We start from the raw sequence: 22,619 nt of genomic DNA on the forward strand, positions 1-22,619 counted from the left end.
AAGGGAAGAAACATACAGACACCGGTGTATTTATTCATTTTTTTATGCATAATATAGTAGGTGAGACTGATACAGAAGCAGAAAAAAAGAAACACCAATGCTACGCACCCCTCCACACCCCCCCCCCCCTAAAAAAAAAAAAAAAAAAAAAAAAATATTGGCGGTGCCGGCGGCGCGCCGGATTTTTTGCCCGGCGGCGGCGGCGGCGTGCTGGCTCTGGGGATTCCGGCGGCGGCGCAGGGCGGCGAGAGCAAAACAGGCGGCGGCGGCGGCGCGGCGCGGCGGCGCACAGGTCTACCCAACAGTGGGAAGCAATGGCGCCTTGCGTCATGTTTTTTGTTTCTCGTTGTATTTTTTGTCTTTGGCTTTGCTATGCTTGTTCGCCCGGAGTTTAGACGCGGGGGCGATGGCTTGCTTGTCTTATTTTTAAGGGAGTGTCTACATCCACGCGCGGGGATGTAGCCACGCCGGGAGGAGATAAGGCTCCATCCACGCAATACGTCACTTCCGGCGCACTTCGATCAACTTCCGGTCCAGCCTCCCATTGTTTTTCTATCTGCGCGGCGGCCATTGCACCTTGCGTTACTGCCGTGCGCGGACTACTGTCTGCTGTGCCATGCCTGGTCTTCCGCAAGCGGGTTTGACTTTCTCTGAAGCGTTTTTTTTTTTCCTGTTTTTCTTGGACAAGGAGCTTGGCCGTTTGAGTATTAGCACAGTCGCGCTTCTGATCTGCCTCAAGTTTGGTTGCCGTGGATTCCACGGTGAAATACTTGTCCTAGTATTTCCCATCGAATAACCGGGTGGCTGTCGAAGTGCGGGTGTTTAGTGGCATTAGGATCGAGGCTTTGTTTTCCAAGGTGTCTGACGCCCTGCTCGATTTTGGCACAAACAACACCAGCGTTTGTGCCAGCGCGTACGTTGACAAGTATCGTCGACTGGCCGCTCAGATCTTGGAACGCAATCGACGATGCAGATCGCCTTTTCTTCTGTCCTTCCGAGGCGGGAGAACAGGTTCTTTTCGATGGAGTATCAGCGTAGTCAGAGTGCCGAGATCCAGGCGTTGAATGATCAGCACAGAGACGTAAACTGGCTCCTGCAGGAGTTCTGCCGCAAGAAGGGCTTCGTGTTTATCGGTGATCTCGTGAACGAGTGGCATCTGTCCATCGGCTACTGTTTTATTTGTCATGGAATAAACTGCTTCTGGAATCTTTTACCCAGTTTTCTCGATTGAATGCTCTCGGTATGTTTGTTATAATTTGGGACTAATGCATGCTTTCCCTTTTCTCACAATCTTTGTGTGATTGCGTGCGTGCAGGCAAGTCAAGAACGTAAGGAGCGGTGGGCACGTACTTGTCCCTTCGAACCAAGCCAACCACACACACGACGAAGCCTCTCCGCCTCGCCTCAGCAGCGATGCATACATGGGCGAAGGCCCCGGAGGCCGCACCCGCACCGCCCGCACGGATGGCACGTACGCCGCTTACACGTGTGACTCCTGGACAACATAACTACGCAAATATATATATTGGTACTATTGTTATGACGCATGATATTTGCTATTAGTCTTAGAAAACAGTAAACAATTGATGAATTGTCTAAAAATTTGTAAGGTCACGTGACATATTAACTTTAAAAACAACAATAAAATGTAACCCGTTTTATTTTTATATCCCAAATTTACTTTTAAGAAAGCATAATATGTACATCAAAAGAAATTATGTGCTTATATTATAAGTCACGTGACCTTTTGCGTGGATGGAGCCTTATCTCCTCCCGACTTCGCTACGTCCCCGCGCGTGGATGTAGCCTCGGCCTAATATTTTTCCAACATCAAGGCGCTTACCCTTCAATTTTGGCAGAAATATTCGTTCCAAATACTGAAAGGTGTAGCCATTATAGAGATGTAGCTTACAAGCTTTACAAGCAGCAGTTTTACATGCAGACAAACTCAACGTGCAATCCAATCCAAGCCAAGCCAAGATATCTTGCTACGCGCGCGAAGACAATCCGGACAATCGGGCAGTCAGGGCCACAGTCCACAGTGGTCAGGGCCACTGTCAGGGCAGTCATCGTCGTGTCGTCGTCGGAAACGTCATGACCGCGAAAATGGAACGAGCTGCGGATAGCCACGAACGCCTTGCAGCTTTGCTAAGTGAAATGCTCAACGACAAGGTGACCCGACGAGAAGTCGAAGCCCCGACGAGCGAATTTATGACGAAAGTCTTCTACGGCGTTTTCAAGGAGGCGGGCCTAAACGAGACCGCCTTCGAGATGTCCCAATTCCTCGTGCCAGCACACGTGAGCAGCTTCGTGCCAACATTACACCTCAACAAACTGATGCAGGTGGTCTTTACGAAGCTGGGCGTCCCCGACTTCGGCATATCCGACATCAGCGTCCCGATGCCGAAGCGCAGTCGTAAGCTGCTCTCGATACTCTGCAACTTCTGGGTGCGACTGGGTCGGCAGTGGAACATGTGGTCAGACATCGAGGTGGGCCTCGCCGCCGCGAAAACTGACCGCGAAGCCAAAAGAGCCGAGCTGGACGCGGTCAAGGCCAAGGTCAACCAGCTGTCCCAGCATCCCGGCATCAACCCGGAGAGGCTGGCGGCAGCGCAAGGGGAGCTCGCGGCCGAAAACAAGGCGCTGGCGACCGAGGAGCCAAAGCAGGCGGTTGTGATGAACGACTACAAGAACTTAAAAAGTGCCAAATGCCAGGTGACCGAGCAGCTGAAGAAAAGGTTTGTTTTCGTCGCTCCTATCTATTCAGTTGACGAGTACTGACACGAGAATGCCGAGTTCTGGTTCGCATGATTAGTGGGTAAGCCGCTAGACCCAAAAACTGCCTGCCTTTGTTTCCACTACACTCGTCGAACGCGTCCGAATGCGAAAGGCAAATGGCGGACGCCGGCGTTCCGCGTTCTAAAGCGTTTAATGAGTGCAGTGGAGCTGCCTGAGGTCCCCCAGTCCTTCCAGCCGGAGCTCTGGCTACCTCAGTTATTCGGTGTATTGTCTTATTTTGTATTTTCCACCAGCATACAGTGCCTAAGGGACCTTCACAGTGCCTCTTTTTAAGCATTTTTCAAAAAATGAACTGTTGGGTAAACACGGCACGAACATAATAATAATCTTAATTCAATGCTGAGGGGTTGTGACAACACCCATGTCTGAGGCCGTGTCTGAGGCCTGCAGCGACGCGTAATGAGGCAATTTTTCTCAAATGTTTGCGGCTTTCCGTGCCAATACTGCATGAGAATGTCGCTTTGATTGCACCTTTTGTACAAATTCATGCAAGCAGGCAAGTGACCAACCTAAATAGCAGCCGTTCAGTTGCTCTTCCGTTTTAGTCAAGTTTTAAATCGTGGCAGATGAGAATTGCTCCTTTCAAATCCTGTTTTGATTTTTTCAGTTTCAATGGTGTGAACATAAGAATTGACCAGTACAAAGCGGCGACCCATAAGTCCCTCGGTTAAATATCTGCCAACAAAAGCCTTTAAAGCCAAGTTTTTTGTGGTAAGAGAGTGGTGTAGCACAATGACATATTGAACATTCAGGCCTCATATGTCCTCGGCTTGTGGTAGTATCTTCTTTCTTCCTTCACCAGGCTCAAGAAGGCTGCCATTAGTTTGGCACAGATGTCATACATAGATGGATGGATGGATGCTAACGACTGTACCCTTTATAACGGGCTGTTGCTTGCGCCACCTACCCGCGGTGACGATTGGGATCAAAGTTGCCATAGTGAACTTCGAAAAGGGTCTGTGATCTCGCGGTCTGCCACACCCTGTGCATTCTCTGCAGTGAGGTGGAGGTCCTCGACCTGAGGTCTGCAGTACACGACGTCCGAGCCAGAATCTGCCATTCGCCGGAGCGGCAGCGACGGTGCTTGGCTGAGGAAGCGGAGACAGCGTCTCAGCTGCAGGAGGAGCGTCGTCATCTGCAAACCAGGGTAGAGGAGTTGCGCCGCAAGATGCAGAAGGCTCCGAGAGAGCGAGAGGCCTTGACCAAACGCAAGACCCAGCTGCACTCCAGCCTGGCCGTTGCGCAGCGTCTGGAGTCGTTGGTGCAGGACAAGGACAAAGCGTCTGCGCGCAGGTCCGTCCCGTACCCCATCTTTTTTTATAGCCCTTCATTGCACCGCACTTGGTGTCCTAAAACCGCCGTGGCGGCCTGGGCAGTTGTCTTGCGACGAGTTTGCTGCGACTTGTAAGGTCGGAGTTCGGTGCCACTCGTAACGTCCTTGGGAAAATCCGGAGCTTGCTTAAAAAGTGCTCTTCTCTATCCGTGTTGTTTTGAGGTTGGTTCACATATTGATCGTGCTGCACTCCCTTCCAGCCAGCTGCGACCAGAGGACGCACTGGCGCTTCCATTTTGCCTAGTATATATTTTCTGCCCTGCCGCAGCGCAACTGCCCCCCGTAATCTCGTGGCTAAATAAATGTTTCCTCTCATGCTCGTACAATCTAATTTTTTTTATGCATCATTCACTTACCGTGGTCTCAAAATAATTCTGACGATGTTATAGGCAACCATTGCTCGTATGTAATGCATAGATTTGATCTCGCAAAAACTGCGAAACCTTGTCTGTGGACTAGACATGCTCCGGAGCCGCCTCGGCGGCTCCGAGGCGAGAGCGCCGGCCTATGGATCCCCAGGTGGCGGGTTCGAATCCCGACCGAGGTGCCCGCAATCTGACAGAGGCTTATTGCGGAGAAGGCACCGTGTAACCGAGCTTTCGGTTGCACGTCAAAAGATCCCCAGGTGATCAAAATTAATCGTCAGTCCTTCGCTGGGGCGTGCCAGATGCCCGTCGTAGGTTTGGCATGTAAAACCCCCAAATTTGACTTTTTTAGACGTGCTCCGGGGCTGCCTGACAGATGGTGTTCGTGTGCCCTCGTCGTAAGCAGTTGCGAGAGATCGCGCAACACGCTAAACACATGTGTAAATAAGCCTTTAAGCATAATTCTATATCAGTAATAACTGTTCTCTGCTTTGTTTTATCGGGGGGAAGGTTCCACGGCCTTTCCGAAAAGAGGAAGAGTGCGCATGCGCAGCCTTGGGTGGAGCTGGAGGCGCGTGAGCACACGTGTTCCCACACCTTTGACTGCATTGCCACAGAATGTCGTCCCCGATTATAGCAGAATCCGAGAAAGTTGTCCCCTCTCCAACTGCTTGAGTTGTGATCTCGTCCTCGTACCTTTGGTAACACTGCCCGTAACTGTAATTATTGACAAAGTGACAGCGGCGGGAAGGAGCTGTTCTTGCCCCGATTTGCCCGTGCTTTTGAACGCAGGAAGAGTGCGGAGGACAAATACCACCGCCTGCTGAAGGAGAGGGAGGCAGTGGCCGAAAAGAAAAGCCAGCTGAACGGCCAGACAGCGTTAAAGCACCAGGCCATGCAGTCCCAGCTCAGTTTCAAGAAGGAGCAGTTGGCCCAAGCGAAGCAGCGCCTTGAGGAGCTCCATCTCGAGCGCCAAGAGGTGGTCTGCTCCAAGGATTCCGAGGTCTGGCACTGCCAGCTGGCCGCCATTCTATAGTAGGCAAGGAGGTTATAATGGGCAGGAGGTGGCGTAACGTCACGGAAGTGGGCGTGGACAAAAAGTGTCCCCACAGTCTTTCGGCCAACAGGAAAATAGTTCCGTGTGCTCTGCTTTTTGTGCCAAAATAGGCAACGCTCATGCCTCCCCTCCCTCCTCAATACGTGACACGTTTCCTCTTTGTCGAGTTGAGAGCCAAAGAGAAAACCTCTGCTGTATCCTGCGCAACAAAGGCTGCTTGCACTCGGCACCATGCAACATACGACAGTTTGCTCTTGGATGTTCCATTCTGGTTGTGAACTGCAAAGGGTGCATTTTTCACTCTTCCTACGAAATTCGCACGAGTGTGCAGGTTGCTTTACCATATTTGGGCATCTTCTTCTGCGGGCCCCCAAATCCTATATTACTAATTTTAGGCGAAATCAGATGAACCCAATCTCCCTTCGTGTCGGTTTGCACCGGAGAAATCAGAGTCTCGTTTTGTGCTCATCCTACCGTTTGCTGCCTTGGTACGACTGTGATCGGACAGCATAAAGGTTTCCGTTGCACGGTGTCCCTCTGCTTGTGCATGGGACGCCTCAAAAATAATTTACGGAATATTTTTCGCCACAAAAACAAACATATTGCCGGACGTTCGGCCTTTGCCCAAATATGGCACTAGCAGTCCGGTCCATGCGCCAGAGCTCCAGAACTATCTTTTTTAATGGTTGTAAGCAATTTTATGAAATTGGCAGTAGGTAAATGGCAGCTATGTGGGGATGAACGCCGTCATTTCCCAAGAAAGGGCCCTTTTTTTCCACTTAAAAGACCCCTGAAAAGAAATTTTTTTTTTAACTATCTGGTTGAGACTTGCGTGTAAAAAAATAAATTTTGAGCAAAAAAAAATAATTTTTAGAGCAATATTGACGACGAGAGTTTACTTGAAATTCTGCACGTGAAGTTCATGATGTCGCAGGTCATTCCGGAATGACTATTTCGGTCGCGAAGCCAATCCACATCTCCTCCGCGCACCCGAAACACAGAGAGAGAATTGGACAGAACTTCAGCTTGGGCGAGTTGGTGATTCATGATACTGCTTCACAGCGCACAAGATCAGACACACTTAAAATTAAAGGTAATTTCACGCATACACAGGAAGAACACTCCCGCTGCTGATCTTGTGCGCTGTGAAGCAGTAACAGAGAGAGAAAACAAGTGGAAAGGAGGTGACTGCCAACTAAATTGTGTCTCGCACCATCAATATTGCTCTAAAAAAAATTTAAAAAATTCACGGAAAATTATTTTTTTGAGTCTCGCGTCCCACCCAGACTGTTAAAAAAAAGATTTTTTTTTTCTTTTCAGGGGCCCTTCTTTTCAGGAAATCTGTTCACTTTTTTATTAAGGTAACTGTTAGTTCTGAAGCTGGCATCTGGTTCGGGCCACCAGCGCTAGATTTGGGCGAAGTCTGAGTGTTCGGCGTTGCATAGTTTATTTTCCAGGTGAAAAAAAAAAAAAAAACTGTAAATTGTTTGGGGGGACATGCTGTGTTTGTCTCCTTGCACGCTGTGTTTTACACTGTCCGACCTCTGCTCAGGTGGCAGGCTTGGATGCTGAAATCCGTCAAGTCCAGGACGAAGCGAAAAAGGTTCGGCAGTCCTTGGCGGACAAAGTGGCCGAGACAAGACTGAACTCCCAGCGAGTCTTTGCGAGACACAAGGCCATGCTCAAAATGGCCGAGAAGGTGTTCTTTCCTGAGGACGAAGAACCCTCCAAAGATGCGGAGGGTGCATCTAATCTGTAACAACCGTGCCCGCACCCTTTTTTTTTTTGCTTTGTATTTTTTTAAATGAAAAGTCTTAGTGTTCGTCATTTATGTAAATAAATTATAGCAAAATACTTCACGCTTCTCCCACTCCCTCTTTTATGTGCATAGTTAATGTTGCCTATCAATATCATATATGTAAAATCAATAAACATATGTGGAAGGGATCGGTGGCAGAGTGGGCTAGTGCACACCAGCTTGGAGCACCTGGAGAAAAACCTCATACTGCAGAATCCAGGGAACTTCGGTTCCATCCCCACCCCGCCCATTTCCATCTGGATGATCATCGTACTGGCTGACTCCAGGCTAGAGTCAACTGCTCAGTGGAAACTACCTTGTTCACTTGTTCAAATATAAGTGCAATTCTTGTTTCCTTTTTTTTGTTGGCACTGTTCTTTGAAATTAAGTCAACCTACAATCAAGAAAAAAAAGTGATTTGTAATATTACAGCGCACAATTTCTGAGCCCATCGTGCTAACCCACAGGTGTTAGGCCGCACAAGTCGCTTCCCCCAGCGCACCAATGCAATGCAGAGAAGTTTGATGCATGCGTGCCTGTGCAAGGTGGTGAAGGTTGATGGTAGCAGCGATTGTGTCAAGGTGTAGAGGCATGTGGCAGAGATGATGATTGAGAGATCTCATCGGGAGTACGAGACCTTGGTTCTGTCTTAGAGCTACCGCTATACCACCATTTTATTATTTGAAAGTGATAGCTTCAAGGAGCTTGTGTCGCAGAAGTGTTGTTGGCGTGGATTGGAAAAATCCTGATTGGTCGATAGGGTCAACATCCCAGCCACACGAACTTGCGTGGGAATTTCAAATGCTCGCGTGGAATGAAAGTGATTAAAACGTGACGTGTAATGTAAATTCAAGGTCACTGCATGTCTCAAATGATTTCACTCTATAAAGCAGGGGTTCTCAAACTTTTTGGCTTCGCGGAACCACAGGAAGCCTCAAAAACTGCCGCGGAACCCCCCCCCCACTTCCTCCATATTTGCCCACCGAGAAGCAACAGATGCATAATTGTAGGCAATTTTGCTTGTGTTGCTTCCCATATATCCCCACCATATCAATTGCAATGTCAGTACAAAATGAGATGAAGGTGCTTTGCATGGTCCTGCCACGCAGCCTGCAGCATGGGGGGGGGGGGGGGGGGGGGTTGCAATTTGTGTGATCATGGAACCCATGAGACCAGCTCGTGGAACCCCTGTGTTCCCCAGAACCCAGTTTGAGAACCCCTGCTATAAAGCAATACATTTGCCTTAAAGAAAAAATTCAAAAAGAATTTTAGGCGGCGGCAGGATTCCAATCTATGACCTAGGTTGCGAGCCAGACATGCTAGCCACTAGGCCATGCAGGCAGGCTTGCATGGCTTGAGAACGAGTGGGTTTATATGTTTAGCTATCGAAGCTTAAGCGTCCTCTCGAGCTCTGACATCATCGACATCATCTGCAAGTTCAGACGATGACATGGCCAGCATGGCCATGTCATCGTCTGAACTTCCCACGTAGCACGAAAACGTTCTGAGAACATTCCGGGAATGTTCAAAATAACATAGACAACATTCTTGGAATGTTGAAGATTTACGTAAGAACATACTATCAACGTTGTCAGAATGTGGCGCAGGCACTGATCGCTACATTCGGGGAATGTCTTCAAAGGGATATTCTTAAACCGTTTTGAGAACGACATAGAACATTACCAGGTCATTCAATCAACATTGAAACATCCTAACAAGGTTCTAACGTTCTCAGTACATCCAAAGAACTTCTGCAACATTCTCTGAATGTTGCTAATTTGCGTAAGAACATTCTATCGACGTTGTCAGAATGTGGCGCAGGCACTTTTCGCTACATTCGGGGAATATTTTCTAGTTGATATTTTCAGAACATTATGAGCACGACAAAACATTTAATCACCATTCTAACAAGGTTTTAATAACGTTCCCAAAACATCCATAAACGTCTGCAACATTCTCTGAGGAACGTTTTGCAAAGATTCCCCAATTATAGCTTGCTTACGTTACAGCCCCACTGAACCGTACTATAATCTCAAAAAGCGATCGATATTATTTAATCGAAATATACTTTTTCTAGGCCTTGCACAACCTAGACGGCTTTACCAGCGGATTAGCCACAGCCTGTACTATAACGGCAGTTTACTCCTACTTATCAAAACGTGCGGCATACATAACCGATTACTCACTCGGAGCATAAGAACAGATACCTACGGCATCCCACACTCAAACGGGACATACCTTCTTCAAAGTATTGAATCCGAGATGCTAAAAATCGGGTCTGTTCAAAACTGCTCCTCTACATACGCAGTGAGTGCAAAACGCATTATCAAATTTTGAAGACCATTGCTTTTCTCCTACACCTTATCTCACATTCCTCGGTACACTCGTACAAGATAAAACTGATCCCTTATGCTAAGTTTGCAAAACCTCCACTTAATTTGCATATTTTTGGCACAAGGTGGCATATAGTGGATGGTGTTTCGAAACACAGGTTGCTTGAAAGCTCCGTAAAGTTGGCTTCACCTGCGAAAATCCTAGGAATGTTCGGAAGCGAACGCTCTAAGAATGTCGCACATATGAATGTTCAAAGGGGAACGTTCCGAGAACATTGTGCATACGAATGTTCGCCAACAAACGTTTTTAGAATGTTGAGCAGCTTACCTTGTAAGGAATGTTCGCATACGAACGTTCCTAGAACGTTCCGAATGGTGTTTAACGTTCCTTCAACATTCAGAACACCCAGGGAATGTTCGCACGACATTGGATGCTACGTGGGTTGATGACAAAGTTTGTAGCTGGCTTCGTGAGTATTTGTCGTTCAGAAAACAGTATGTGGTTTTAAATGGCTTCCAATCCCTAATGGCTGACGCCTCTTCTGGTGTGCCACAGGGCTCGATTCTAGGACCGCTTTTATTTCTTATTTACATAAATGATATTGCTGTTGATGTTTGTTCTACAATTCGAATGTTTGCGGATGATTGTGTTGTCTATAGAGAGATTAATAATGCGCAGGATAGTGTGATCTTGCAAAAGGACCTGGACAGCGTTCATGGTGTCAGTCGTAACAAATGTCTTTAAATGGGGGAAAAAAAACTGTACATGTCACTTTTACAAGGAAGGCTTTACCGCTAGCATTTCGTTATTCGCTAAATGGAAAATATCCTAGAAACCCTAAATGAATTTAAATATCTCGGTGTATAATTCACATCCGATCTGCGTTAGAATGCGCATGTTCCTCGAAGGCCTCACGGATGCTAGGTTTTCTGCGTCGAAATTTCAAAACTGTACCTCAGTCGCTCAGAGATATAATTTACTTTTCCTTTGTTTGTTCTATTCTGGAATATGCTTACATTGTCTGGGAAAACACAAAATCTGGCTTTAAGGTTTGTTTTAAGTAATTACGATTGGCGACTAAGTATGACTGAGTGGAAACATAAACTCAAGTGGCAATTACTAAACGATTGCAGAAAGCACCTCCGTCTCAAATTTTTTCACGATATTTATTATGGCAAAAACCGGTGTAGTTTGAAGTTTGAATTGAAGTTTATTTCACATATGAAATGCCGGGGAGGGAGGAGCAAAAGGTTGCCCAAGCTACCTGACGAGGCTCCATTCCCCTTTTCGGCGCTACAGCAGTCGCAGCAGCAGTGTGGAAGTCATAATAAAATTCAAGGTGAAAATATTTTCACAGAAACGGTTTTGACATAAATTAAACACAAACAAAACACAAATTAAACACCAACTAAACACAAACCAGACACAAACTGGGATGATTTGCCTTAAATCGATTCATAAATGAATGCATAAAATAGTAATAATCTGAATCTGGAGAGCAAGAAGCAGCGGCCCAATATTTAAGCCGAGAGCGTAAAAATGTACTCTTTTATTTCATTTTTAAAGCTCCGCAAAGAAAAACAGCAATTTATGAAATCTAATACTGCTGAAAATTTGTTTAAATATTCCGGAATCAAAAAGCTCAATTTCTGTGACCCGTAATTTGTGCGAATTCTCTCCTGAAGGAATAACTCATGCCGTAAATTATATGTCGTAATTTTCCATGGATACAAATCTATAGACAAGGATCTGCTGTTTTTTATCTCTTTATAGATTAATAAGGCTAATTTGAAGTTATATTGTTGCTGAATTGTAAAAATCTTGTGTTTGGAGAAAGAAGGAGCGGTGTGAGCGCAAAAATCTAAATTGTCTATGCATCGAATCGCTTTCTTTTGTAGAACAAGTAACCTGTTAAAATTCGTAGTTCCTGTTGTACCCCATATAAGTAAACAATAATTTAGGTGAGAATATAACAATGCGTAATATAATTGACGTTTTAACCAACATGAAAGAAGCAATCTAAGCCTGCGTAATATGCCAATAGATTGGCAAAGTTTCGAGCAGAGGTGTTCAACATGGCGCGACCAAGTCAAACTTTCATCAAACCAGACACCAAGAAATTTATGTGAGCTTACGTTTTCTATAATAGTTCCTTCAAATGTGATACTCATGTTATAACTAACCGGTTTATTTTTTGGTTTAAAAATAATATATTTTGTTTTACCAGTGTTAAGCTGAAGTTTATTAGACCGCAACCATAGTGATACATTGTTTAGCCACTCATTCGACAAAAATTCTAGTTCCATCAAGTTCAAATGAGAAAAAAATACATTTGTATCGTCTGCGTACATGATAATGTCGGGTGTTTGTGGCAGGTTAACAATGTCATTTATGTAGAGAAGAAATAACAGGGGACCTAAGATAGATTGCTGAGGTACACCATACTCAATAGTTTCAAGCCTGGACTGCACTCCGTTTATTACCGTATACTGTGACCGTTCTGTTAGATAACTTCGAATTAGCTCCAACGCTGTACCTCTTATACCGTATTTTGGCATTTTTTTTAAAAGAATATCATGCTTAATCGAGTCAAAAGCTTTTCTAAAATCTAAAAAAATTCCGAGTGTAAAGATTTTATTTTCCATATTGCTGATTATCTTATCTTTTACTTTCAATAACGCCATTTCGGTTGATTTGTCCTTTTGAAACCCATATTGCTGGTTTACGATCAAAGTATTGGCTGTAAGGAAGCTGGTAAGTCTTGCGTTTACAAGTCTCTCTAATATTTTTGAAAACAATGGTAGAACCGATATTGGTCGATAATTATTTAGATTATTTGGTGCTCCCCCTTTATGCAACACGCACACCCTAGCAATTTTCATTCTCTCTGGGAAAATGGCTTTGCCTAATACGGCGTTAAAAATGTGAGCGAGAGGCGCTGAAATTAAATTAGAGACCGCTTTAATTGGTTCAGCTTTTATTTCATCCTCGCCAGCTGCGGTACTGTTAGCCAAAGCATTGATCATAGTAAATATTTCCTCCTCACATATGTAGGAGACAGAAAAATTGAGGCAGGTACATTTTTGCTTACGTAAGATTCCGCTCCATTGTGGTCCATCGAGAATGGTGATGCACCAATGGCTACAAAGTGGGAATTGAACTTATTTGCTAATGATTCACCAGAGAACAGGACACCATCAATAGTTAATTGGTTCGGAAATCTATGTACATCTTTCGAGCTAAAGCTTGATACTGTTTCCTACAGAAAAGGATAAATATATAAAAGCGCTGTCTCAATAGCTTCAAATGACGCCTTTTTTCACGCACTAAATGAGTGAGTTTTCTTTTGTGTCTGTATACTGTAATATTCGCATTTTGCTTTTTTAATATCAGAGTTTAGTTTATTTCGGACTTTCTTAAATATGCAAAGGTCAATTTCGCTTCTCGTTTTTAGAAATATTTGAAATAGCTTGTTGCATATAATTCATGAGATATCCATGGTTTTCGAGTTTTCTTACGTTTTTTTCGTGTCTTTAGGTCAAAAGAGGTGTTATACGCAAACACAAAACAGGATAAAAAAAAAAAAAAAAAAAAAAAAAAAAGAAAACGTCATAGGCTGTGTTTGCATCATTTTCTCTCAAAACACTATCCCAATCTAGGCAGGAAATAAGATCTTTGAAATGCTGAATATTTCGTTCCGAATAGTCTCTAACCAGTTTTTTTTTCTTTATTCTTGCGCAGCTGGTTAACAGGCATTAGACAGTATATCGGCAAATGATCACTGATATCGCACGTTAGTACACCTGATCTCAAATTCTCAATATTTGTAATGCAGAGGTCAAGGGTTGTCTCGGAAGTCGAGGTGATTCTAGTTGGTTCAGCTATTGTGTTTGTGCAACCATAGGATTCAAATATCTCTTGAAAGCGCAAATATGATACATTGTCCGCGGAAGCATTTATGTTAAGATCACCAACGAGAACCACCTGCTCTGCACCTGCAACCTCAGTTCTATGCTGTGTTCAAGCAGCGTTTCTGAGAAATGCAGAAAGTCATTTACGGATCCAGACGGAGGACGGTACAAGAGAGCAAACAAAATATCACAGCATTGAATCGAAATACACTCAACGTTGTCGTCTATAATTTTGTATTCAGGAACTTTTTTGTATGATAGCTCTGAGCGAATATATATGGCAACACCACATTTCTTGCGCGGCACGCAGACACACAGTCGTAACCAGCCAGCTGGACACACTCATCAGATGTAAACCACGTCTCACTAAAACAGATTATGTCAAAACATTGATTTAACTCAGATAAAAAATGATTTACCTCGTCGAATTTTTTTCGCAAGCTTCTTGCCACTCACTCTCTCCTGTCCACTTTTCCGTACGGTGCGGGGATTTGGGTTTCGAGCAGTTGCGTTTTTTGGCTTTATTAAAAAAATACTTGACTCTGGAGCAAAATATTAGTTGGATAGTATTCTGACACCATAATAAATCGCCTGGCAAAAAATGAAAAAAAAAAAAAAAGGACCGCATCTCTACGTGGTGAATGATGTTGATTGAGGCGAAGCACTGAGGCGAAGCTCTGGTGGTGCTGATGATACTGATTTTGTTCATAGGAGTGTCACGTGAAAATATCGCGTCCCTGATTGGCTGCAGCCGTTTCAAACGTCTTCGAATTGCTGCGAGTTGCTCGCTCGTTCGAGCCGGACCCGATCTCAGCAATTCGCGTCGATCAAGGGAAAGCTAGGGAACAACCCGCCAGCAACCTCAAAATTACTGGAAAAGTTTCCCCGTCTGAAGCGGGCTCGCGAGCCCCCTACTCGTCCCGCAGTCGTGGCCGAGTGGTTAAGGCGATGGACTAGAAATCCATTGGGGTCTCCCCGCACAGGTTCGAATCCTGTCGACTGCGCAAACATTTTTTTCTTTTTTTTAAAGGGCAACTCCATTTCATTTTTGATATTGAGAGAACTATGCAGCCCTCTTCAGCAAAGACCACATGCCAAGTACCGCGATGCAATTCCGTCTAAATATTTATTAATCTGGCCAGCAAACTTTCAAACGAGTCAAGTCACCGAAATCTGCTAACCCTAGCGCGCGACGTGAAGAGCAATCAACAGCGCTGTCAATACCACGGATTGATTTGGCGCAGCCAAGAGTGAGCCCCTACGTCAGAGGCATGACTACGTCAGTTCCATGGAGAATAGAAGGGTAGGAGAGGGCATGACGTCAGCCGCATAGCCTCCACGAGCCATGCTCCCTTGACGCCTCGTCTCTTTCGCATTTTCTTCCTTACTCTCACCACATCACGTGACCATAGCTAACCCTCGTCTAGCTATGGTGTACTAGGATACACCACAGCCTAGCCTCCGATGTGATAAAACCTACCGGACGGAGCGCGCGCAAGCCTGCAAGGAGTCCTTCTACATTCAACCATCCATCTCACACGTGATATGTCACGCGCACCAATCGCCAGAGAGATCCGCGGTCACGCTGGGCACAAAATCGTTTAAACTTTTTATGACTAGGCTTCACCAATATTGCAACGTGCCCCCTCTTAGTACTTCTAACCTCCTTGTGTGCGATCCAGCAATGGACTTCTTCCAAAACCGACGCGCCCCATCGCGGCGAAATACCACGCAGTGCACTCTGGGAACTAGTTGGCCACTCACTTTCGGTTTCGACTAGCAGCCGAATTCTCCACAACGCATTAGTTTTGCCTATCCCCGTGTGAGGTGACCAATGAAAAAAAAAGAAAAATTGTCACGGGTATTCTTTGTTCTGAATGTTAAAAAGTAGGTTCCTCTCATGAGTCAAGGACATTTTCTTCGCGTGGGAAAGATGTACTGCTTGTAGGGTGCAATTTTCGGGCTCTCCTATGAAAACACTCCGTCAGAAAGTACGTAAGCCAGGCAAAACACGAATGTACCTTCGCCCCGTTTCTTTGAAAAGGACAATGAAAAAACATTTTTAGAACATTGCTACGTTTCAACTTTATTGTTCATATCGATCAATTCGTTTTGTTGTTGCAATTTCAATTTCTCATGAATGTACTGCTTAAAAAGCCGTTTCGTCGAATAGGCGAGCTCGCTAATCCCGATCGTCTCCGGATGAAGAAGCAAAAGGCAATTTCGAACCACGTACGTTACTGCGATGTCTGTATGCTCTGGAAGAAGACGATTGTGCACATGCAAATCTGACGCTATTACTGAAACTAATAAAAGCGGGGTTACAAAAAAGAACACTTGATGGACGGTCGTGCACCTCCTTCCATTTTTCAAAGTCTACTTTCTTTTTATGTTTGAGGCGACGCCACGCCGCCGCGGTCTTTCTTCCTCCTGCGTTTATGTTTTCTGTTTGCTTTTTTCTTTCTTGTGCTTACTTGACGTTCGAACAATCGCATATTCAGCTTTGCCTCGTTTGGCTTAGTTTTTACTTTCTCCCTCGCTTCGTCGCTGACTACCACCGGTTCGTCTGCTACGCTATGCCCGGACATTTGGAGGGCCGTCTGCAACTTTGTTGTTGTTGTTTTTCCACTGTCGTCTGTGATTACCTCCTATGTTCGCCTTCGATTTAGTTTCTGATCCGAAATCTTCATATGTACTTTTTGATACTTAATAAATATATTAAGAAGTGTAAGCTCGTTATACTTTTCTATTCGCATCTTATTTGAATACGCGGTCACGTCATGCTATGGGTCATCGTTGGTTGATCAACCAGCCGCCTTCGGGCATACACCAGCGCATACTTGAAGATAGCAGGCATGCCATGTGCCTGCCATCTCCACTGCAAAAACAAGTTTTCATGATGTGGTGGAAAATCCTTCTTCCGCTTCCCGAAGACCGAACAAATGTGAGTACCTAATTACTTCAGATTAAACTGGAAGAGCTATCCAAGTCTGGCTTCAAAATCGCCACTGACAATTTTGCAAAACAAGAGTTCAGCTGAAAACGCACTTGAGGCCGCTGATCGACACTCAAAACAAGGGCACGGTGTGCAAGGATTGCCTGGACAGGAACGCCAACAAGTACTGGAATGTACTTTTCAACTGCTGCTTCAAACAAAAAAAAAAAAAAAAAAAAAAAAAAATCTGCCAAGGTACTGGGAAATGAAATGCGAAAGCAAAAACAGGTCACACAGTGCTAGCACGAAACAGATTGCAGCGTTCCACTCTTATTTACCGGGCAGTGTGAGCTGGACTACGTTATTCCTTTCTTCTCTTTTGCTCCTAGTTCGTACCAACGCCGCGAAAGCAAATAAACAAACGTGTAACGTGCAGCTAGAAAAAAAAAAAGTTCCCTTTCTTAAATAGTTTCGTCGTGTTGCTTTTGCTTTGTTTGTTGTGGACTCCACATCAACGGCGAGCACCACCTGCTAATTTTCAATGCTCCTACCGACGCTCCGTGCGATCGTCGTCGTTGAAGGAGGTCTCTGCTGGGTGATTTGTACCTTTGTATCGTCTGCTAACTTCTTCGTTTCATTCGCCGTTGTTCGCGACTGTTTCCCATTTCTTTTTATTTTCGTCTTGGATGAGGACCCCATCTTTTCTGTGAAGTTCGGAAGGTGTTTGCACGATCATTTTTCTCGTTACTTTTTTGTTTTTGTAATGCTGCAGAGGCTGGTGCGCTCGCTCTGGTAATTTTAACATATTGTTTGCGCACGTTTTAATTATCACCTTTTCAGGTAAGAAATTGCGACAACGCAGTTTGTGACGGATAAACAGTAACTTTTTACGACGTACTTCAAGTAGCTAAACGCCATTTTCCGCTTCCCAGATGCGCTTCAAACGCGTGTGATCCCCCTAAGTGGCGTTTGAGACCTCTAAAAAAACTGCTCTATCTTTGTTTATGAGCGCGTTGTTATTTGTTTGTCGTTGCAGTTGCGATCAGTGGATTCCGCTTTGCAAACGGACTGACCGTAATAAATTGTTTCAGCTGTTGGGGTGAAGAAACGGGGCTGGCAAAGCTCAAGGACGTCGCAGAGCCTATACTTTTCCAGTGCGTCGTCTGCTTCCGTAGACTCCGAGTCCGCTAGAGGCGCCACTGTCACGTTCGCCGCCGCTCCCATAGGTTTTTGGAGGAGTTTCCAGTATTGGCGAAGCTATAATGTATTTGCTATTAGAGCTTATTGGTCGCAATATTCTGCTATTTCTATACTGATGAATGAAAATGGGTTAAAGTGGCTAGTGTTGGCTATAGCATATCATCTTAACAATATTGCCTTAAATCGCTTCAGAATGAACATCAGTGACAATTAGTGACATAGTATTCATGACGTTTTGAATATCAATGGATTCAAGTTTCTATTATTGGCTATGGGCTATACATGTCTATCCACTGGCGCATAGCCGCTCTCCGAGCAGGGCACAAGTCGCACAAGTGAAGCCACCGGAAGTTTGATACTTGTCCCGGAAGTCGGGCGTTCGATGTTTTAGTCCGTACTTTCCGGTGTCTTTGAGTGGTTTTTAATAATCATGCTCCGAATTAAAACCCGAAAATGAGGCATTTGAACTTGAGACATATGCACACTTGCTCAACTAGAATCTCAAAATGTTTACATTTAATGCAGGGGGTAAAGGTGGGTGAGGAGGAGTGGCAAATCCCGTGCGCCGACATCCTGGGTCCCGAGTGAAAGATCGCGAAAGAGAACGATATAACACGAGAGAAAGAAACCAATGTTGCCAGCTGAAGGACGACAGTCGCAATGGTAATCGCGAAGACTGAAAACTCTCTGCAATATAAACAGTGATAACTTAACGTTGTAAACTAAGTTCTGAGATATTCTAACGCTTATAAAAAGCAGTATACTCATTACGCTGCATTAACTATCCTTCTGTCGAAATCTCGGAACTCTTCACGTCCTTCACCTCCTTCGTTTCCCGTGAATGTCGAGCAGAAAAGCTTGAAGGGCAGGCACTGACCAGCCTTATTTCTCACGATAGAAGATAACACAGAAAGGGTACGCAGCACGCATAAACCAAAATTAATTGTGAACTTTCAAGAGGGGCGAAAAAACGTCAAATGCAAAACAGCAAAAACATAGGTAGAGAACCGCGCTGAGCGGGTCTTCGCAGTCCAAGAGAGTGGCAGACAATTTCTAGCTGATAGAGGGCGCGAGAGTTGCACCAGCCGCGTCAGCATCACCAACATGGCGGCGGCCTAGGAGCGTTTTTTTGGTGGTTGGCTTGGACTGGCTATTATTGGTTATAATCATCTGTTCCTGACCTGGGTGGGTTGCATTGGCTACCAATGGCTTAAAGTGGCAAGTATTTATAATTAGCAGTTATTTCTAGGGTTGTCGCGAACCGGCCGAGGTTAGAGTTCGACCAGGTTCGACTTTTTCGAACTTTTAGTGGAAAATTCGACGAACCTTGTATTGAGGTTCGACTCGTGTGCGCATGCGCGACAGGCTGGCCAGTTGGCTTCGGATTGGATGGTAATGGCTAAGGGATAAATTAAGGGCAGCGCTGATCGGTTATTTCACTCAATACAGTACCAAAAAAATTACGTTATTAACTTCTTCAATGATTAAAATTAGTTTCTTTTAATTGCAACTGTTTATAAAATAAAATAACCCTTTTCTTAAAAAAGAATTCTCCAAACCTAGACATGCTTGTATCAAGGTCTGGCCACACTGTCCACAAAGTCGAACCGGTCCAAGGAGGTTAGCCAAGAAGGTAGGAGAAGCTCCTCCCACAAGCGTGATGCGCCCGTTTCAAATTTCTCCGCAGTCGAAAGAAGAGTTCGCTGGAAACGCTCCTTGTTCCGCTTCAATGGATTCCAACTTGTCTCCGATCCCACTTTTTAAGAAAGCGACCTTTGTATTCATCGGGGAGGGAACCGAGCCCCTGAAAGCAGCCTTTGTATCTATCGGAGGGGGAGCTAATCCCCGAAAGTCGTATTTGTTTCCGTCGGTGGGGGAAAACTCTAATCTCCCTCTCGTGGCTTCCACAATGCTAAGTCGAAGTCGAAAGATAAAGCAAATATGTACAGAAAGGCAAGACCCTCCTCGCGCGTTGGCCGCGACGTCACGGAAACGGTGGGACGCTATTGGATGCGGAGGTGGCGGAGGGATATGGCATTCCCTTTGAGGGGCATTTGCCGCTACCTTCTTAACCTGTAACCGACTATAGGAGGGGGCACGTTGCAATATTGGTGAAGCCTAGTCATAAAAAGTTTAAACGATTTTGTGCCCAGCGTGACCGCAGATCTGTCTGGCGATTGGTGCGCGTGACATGTCACGTGTGAAATGGATGGTTGGTTGTACAAGGACTCCTTGCAGGCTTGCGCGCGCTCCGTCCCGTAGGTTTTATTAGATCGAAGGCTACGCTGTGGTGTATTCTAGAACACCATAGCTAGACGAAGGCTAGCTACGGTCACGTGATGTGGTGAGAGTAAGGAGGAAAATGCGAAAGAGGCAAGGCGTCAAGGGAGCATGGCTTGTGGAGGCTACGCGGCTGACGTCATGCCCTCTCCTACCCTTCTATTCTCCATGAACCGGTCGAATCTGGTGAAAACAAGGAGGTTAGAAGTACTAGGAGGGTGCACGTTGCAATATTGGTGAAGCCTAGTCATAAAAAGTTTAAACGATTTTGTGCCCAGCGTGACCGCAGATCTGTCTGGCGATTGGTGCGCGTGACATGTCACGTGTGAAATGGATGGTTGGTTGTACAAGGACTCCTTGCAGGCTTGCGCGCGCTCCGTCCCGTAGGTTTTATTAGATCGAAGGCTACGCTGTGGTGTATTCTAGAACACCATAGCTAGACGAAGGCTAGCTACGGTCACGTGATGTGGTGAGAGTAAGGAGGAAAATGCGAAAGAGGCAAGGCGTCAAGGGAGCATGGCTTGTGGAGGCTACGCGGCTGACGTCATGCCCTCTCCTACCCTTCTATTCTCCATGAACCGGTCGAATCTGGTGAAAACAAGGAGGTTAGAAGTACTAGGAGGGGGCACGTTGCAATATTGGTGAAGCCTAGTCATAAAAAGTTTAAACGATTTTGTGCCCAGCGTGACCGCAGATCTCTCTGGCGATTGGTGCGCGTGACATGTCACGTGTGAGATGGATGGTTGATTGTAGAAGAACTCCTTGCAGGCTTGCGCGCGCTCCGTCCGGTAGATTTTATCAGATCCAAGGCTAGACTGTGGTGTATTCTCCCATAGCAAAACGAACGCTAGCTACGGTCACATGATGTGGTCACGTTGGCATGGTAAGTGAGGAGAGTAAGGAGGAAAATGAGAAAGAGGCGAGGCGTCAAGGGAGCATGGCTTGTGGAGGCTACGCGGCCGACGTCATGCCCTCTCGAAAAGGTCGAAGGTTCGTCGAACCGGTTCGACCCAGTCGAACCCCGAAAGTTCGACCTAAAAATCTGGTTCGACAAAAATTCGCGACACCCCTAGTTATTTCTTTGTCTACAAACTGACATGGCTTCATGTGGCTAGTATTGACTATTACCATCTATTTTTTACCAGACTGGCTTCAAATGGCTATGAATGGCTATTTGTGAATCAGGCACGTAGCCAGGGGGCAGGGGGGCCCATGGCCCCCCTTCCCCCCCCCCCCCCCCCCCCCCCCCCGAAATCTTCCATTTAGCTGGGGCCTCCTCTCCCCCTCCCCCTCTAAAGCATTTTGTCATTGGCGGCCCCCCCCCCCCCCCCCCCCCCCTCCGAAACAAAATCCTAAGACCAACACGCGGCCCTGACGTTACGCAGCTGCGGTGGCGCTGTCGACGGCACTGCGCATGCGCAGACGCTTCGCTTCACACGAATTCGGTTTCTGCGCACGTGCAGTGCCCACACCTGGTGTGGGCAAACGCGGGTTTGTTTGTAAACAGCGTGTCCGTCTTATTTCGGTGTTTATGGATGAAAATGACTTCAAATGGCTAATATTGGCTATTATCATATATTTTTATTAGATTGGCTTGAAATGGCTATACATGGCTATCATCAACTATTATTTACAATTTATGCTATTGGAGTGTGTAAAGATTTGAATGACTTACACTGGATATTTTTAGCTATATGCATCTATTCTTGACTTGGTTGGCTTGGATTGGCTATTATTGGCTATAATCATCTGTTCCTGACCTGGGTGGCTTGAATTGGCTACAAATGGGTTAAAGGCCGCCGTACAGTTCGCGCTTTCCACTTTTTCTGCGTTTCCTCCTCTCCTGCCCTCCTTTCCTTCCTTCACCACCCTCCCCCACCTGTTTACCGCCCTCCCCCGAGGGGACAACACGGAGAGTGGATTAGGAGACGCCTCCGTTAATCCGGCCTAACCCGCCGAAGAGGGGGCCTGCTTGACTAAAATTATTTCGCTGCCCGAAAAAAAAACAAAAAAAGCGCCGCGGGCAGCGACCACATGCGCTTTGCCGGATGCGCAACGCTCCGTCCGCCTTGAAAATGCTTGTATGCATTAGACTAACATTTTTCGAAGCGCGGCAGGTTTAGTGTAGGTCCTATCATAATGGTCCTGCAAGATTTCCCTGTCCGCCACAAGCTAGCCAATAATTCAAGAACATAACGACGGAAGCGTATTCAAACAGTGTAAAATAAAATGTATATAATATTTTTAAGAACACCGTTGCCCTCACTGCTTGGCTTTCAAATTTGTAGCGTTGCCAATAATCTTAACCAAACTATTTTTATGATTGAAGACCCCTCGTCGTGCATCGACCCCAAGATTACGCTTACGTGAAACATGATTCGGCGCGGGAGCGGCTCGAGTCACCGTAAACTTTTTTTTTTTTTTTTTTCAACGTGGATTTTGCTTTTTAATTTAGCTGAGGTATACCACTGGCAGAACACGAATCGCATACTTGGAAGGTATATACCGTCTGAAAGCTCATATAGCTGGTTGAGTGAATGCAATACTATCGCATTCGTTGAAGCTTGATTTGTTGATTCGAACTTCAACAAATCAAACGCGCCCATT

General features: G+C 45.7%; 1 protein-coding gene and 1 non-coding gene across 2 annotated transcripts; both read left to right on the top strand.

The window, feature by feature from the left end:
* The first annotated feature begins 2,007 nt into the window (after positions 1–2,007).
* On the top strand, positions 2,008–7,406 carry LOC120836361 (kinetochore protein Nuf2). Its single transcript, XM_040205189.2, has 4 exons — positions 2,008–2,738; positions 3,799–4,092; positions 5,290–5,500; positions 7,107–7,406. Exons 1-4 carry the CDS (start codon positions 2,095–2,097, stop codon positions 7,311–7,313), a joined length of 1,356 nt encoding a protein of 451 aa, XP_040061123.1. The 5' UTR covers positions 2,008–2,094; the 3' UTR covers positions 7,314–7,406.
* A 7,113-nt stretch (positions 7,407–14,519) lies between these two features.
* On the top strand, positions 14,520–14,601 carry Trnas-aga. Its single transcript has one exon. It is a non-coding gene; the product is annotated as a tRNA-Ser (tRNA).
* Positions 14,602–22,619: the final 8,018 nt, after the last annotated feature.

The sequence above is a fragment of the Ixodes scapularis genome, unplaced genomic scaffold (genome assembly GCF_016920785.2).
Source record: "Ixodes scapularis isolate PalLabHiFi unplaced genomic scaffold, ASM1692078v2 PGA_scaffold8__174_contigs__length_109621045, whole genome shotgun sequence".
Lineage (NCBI taxonomy): Eukaryota > Metazoa > Arthropoda > Arachnida > Ixodida > Ixodidae > Ixodes > Ixodes scapularis.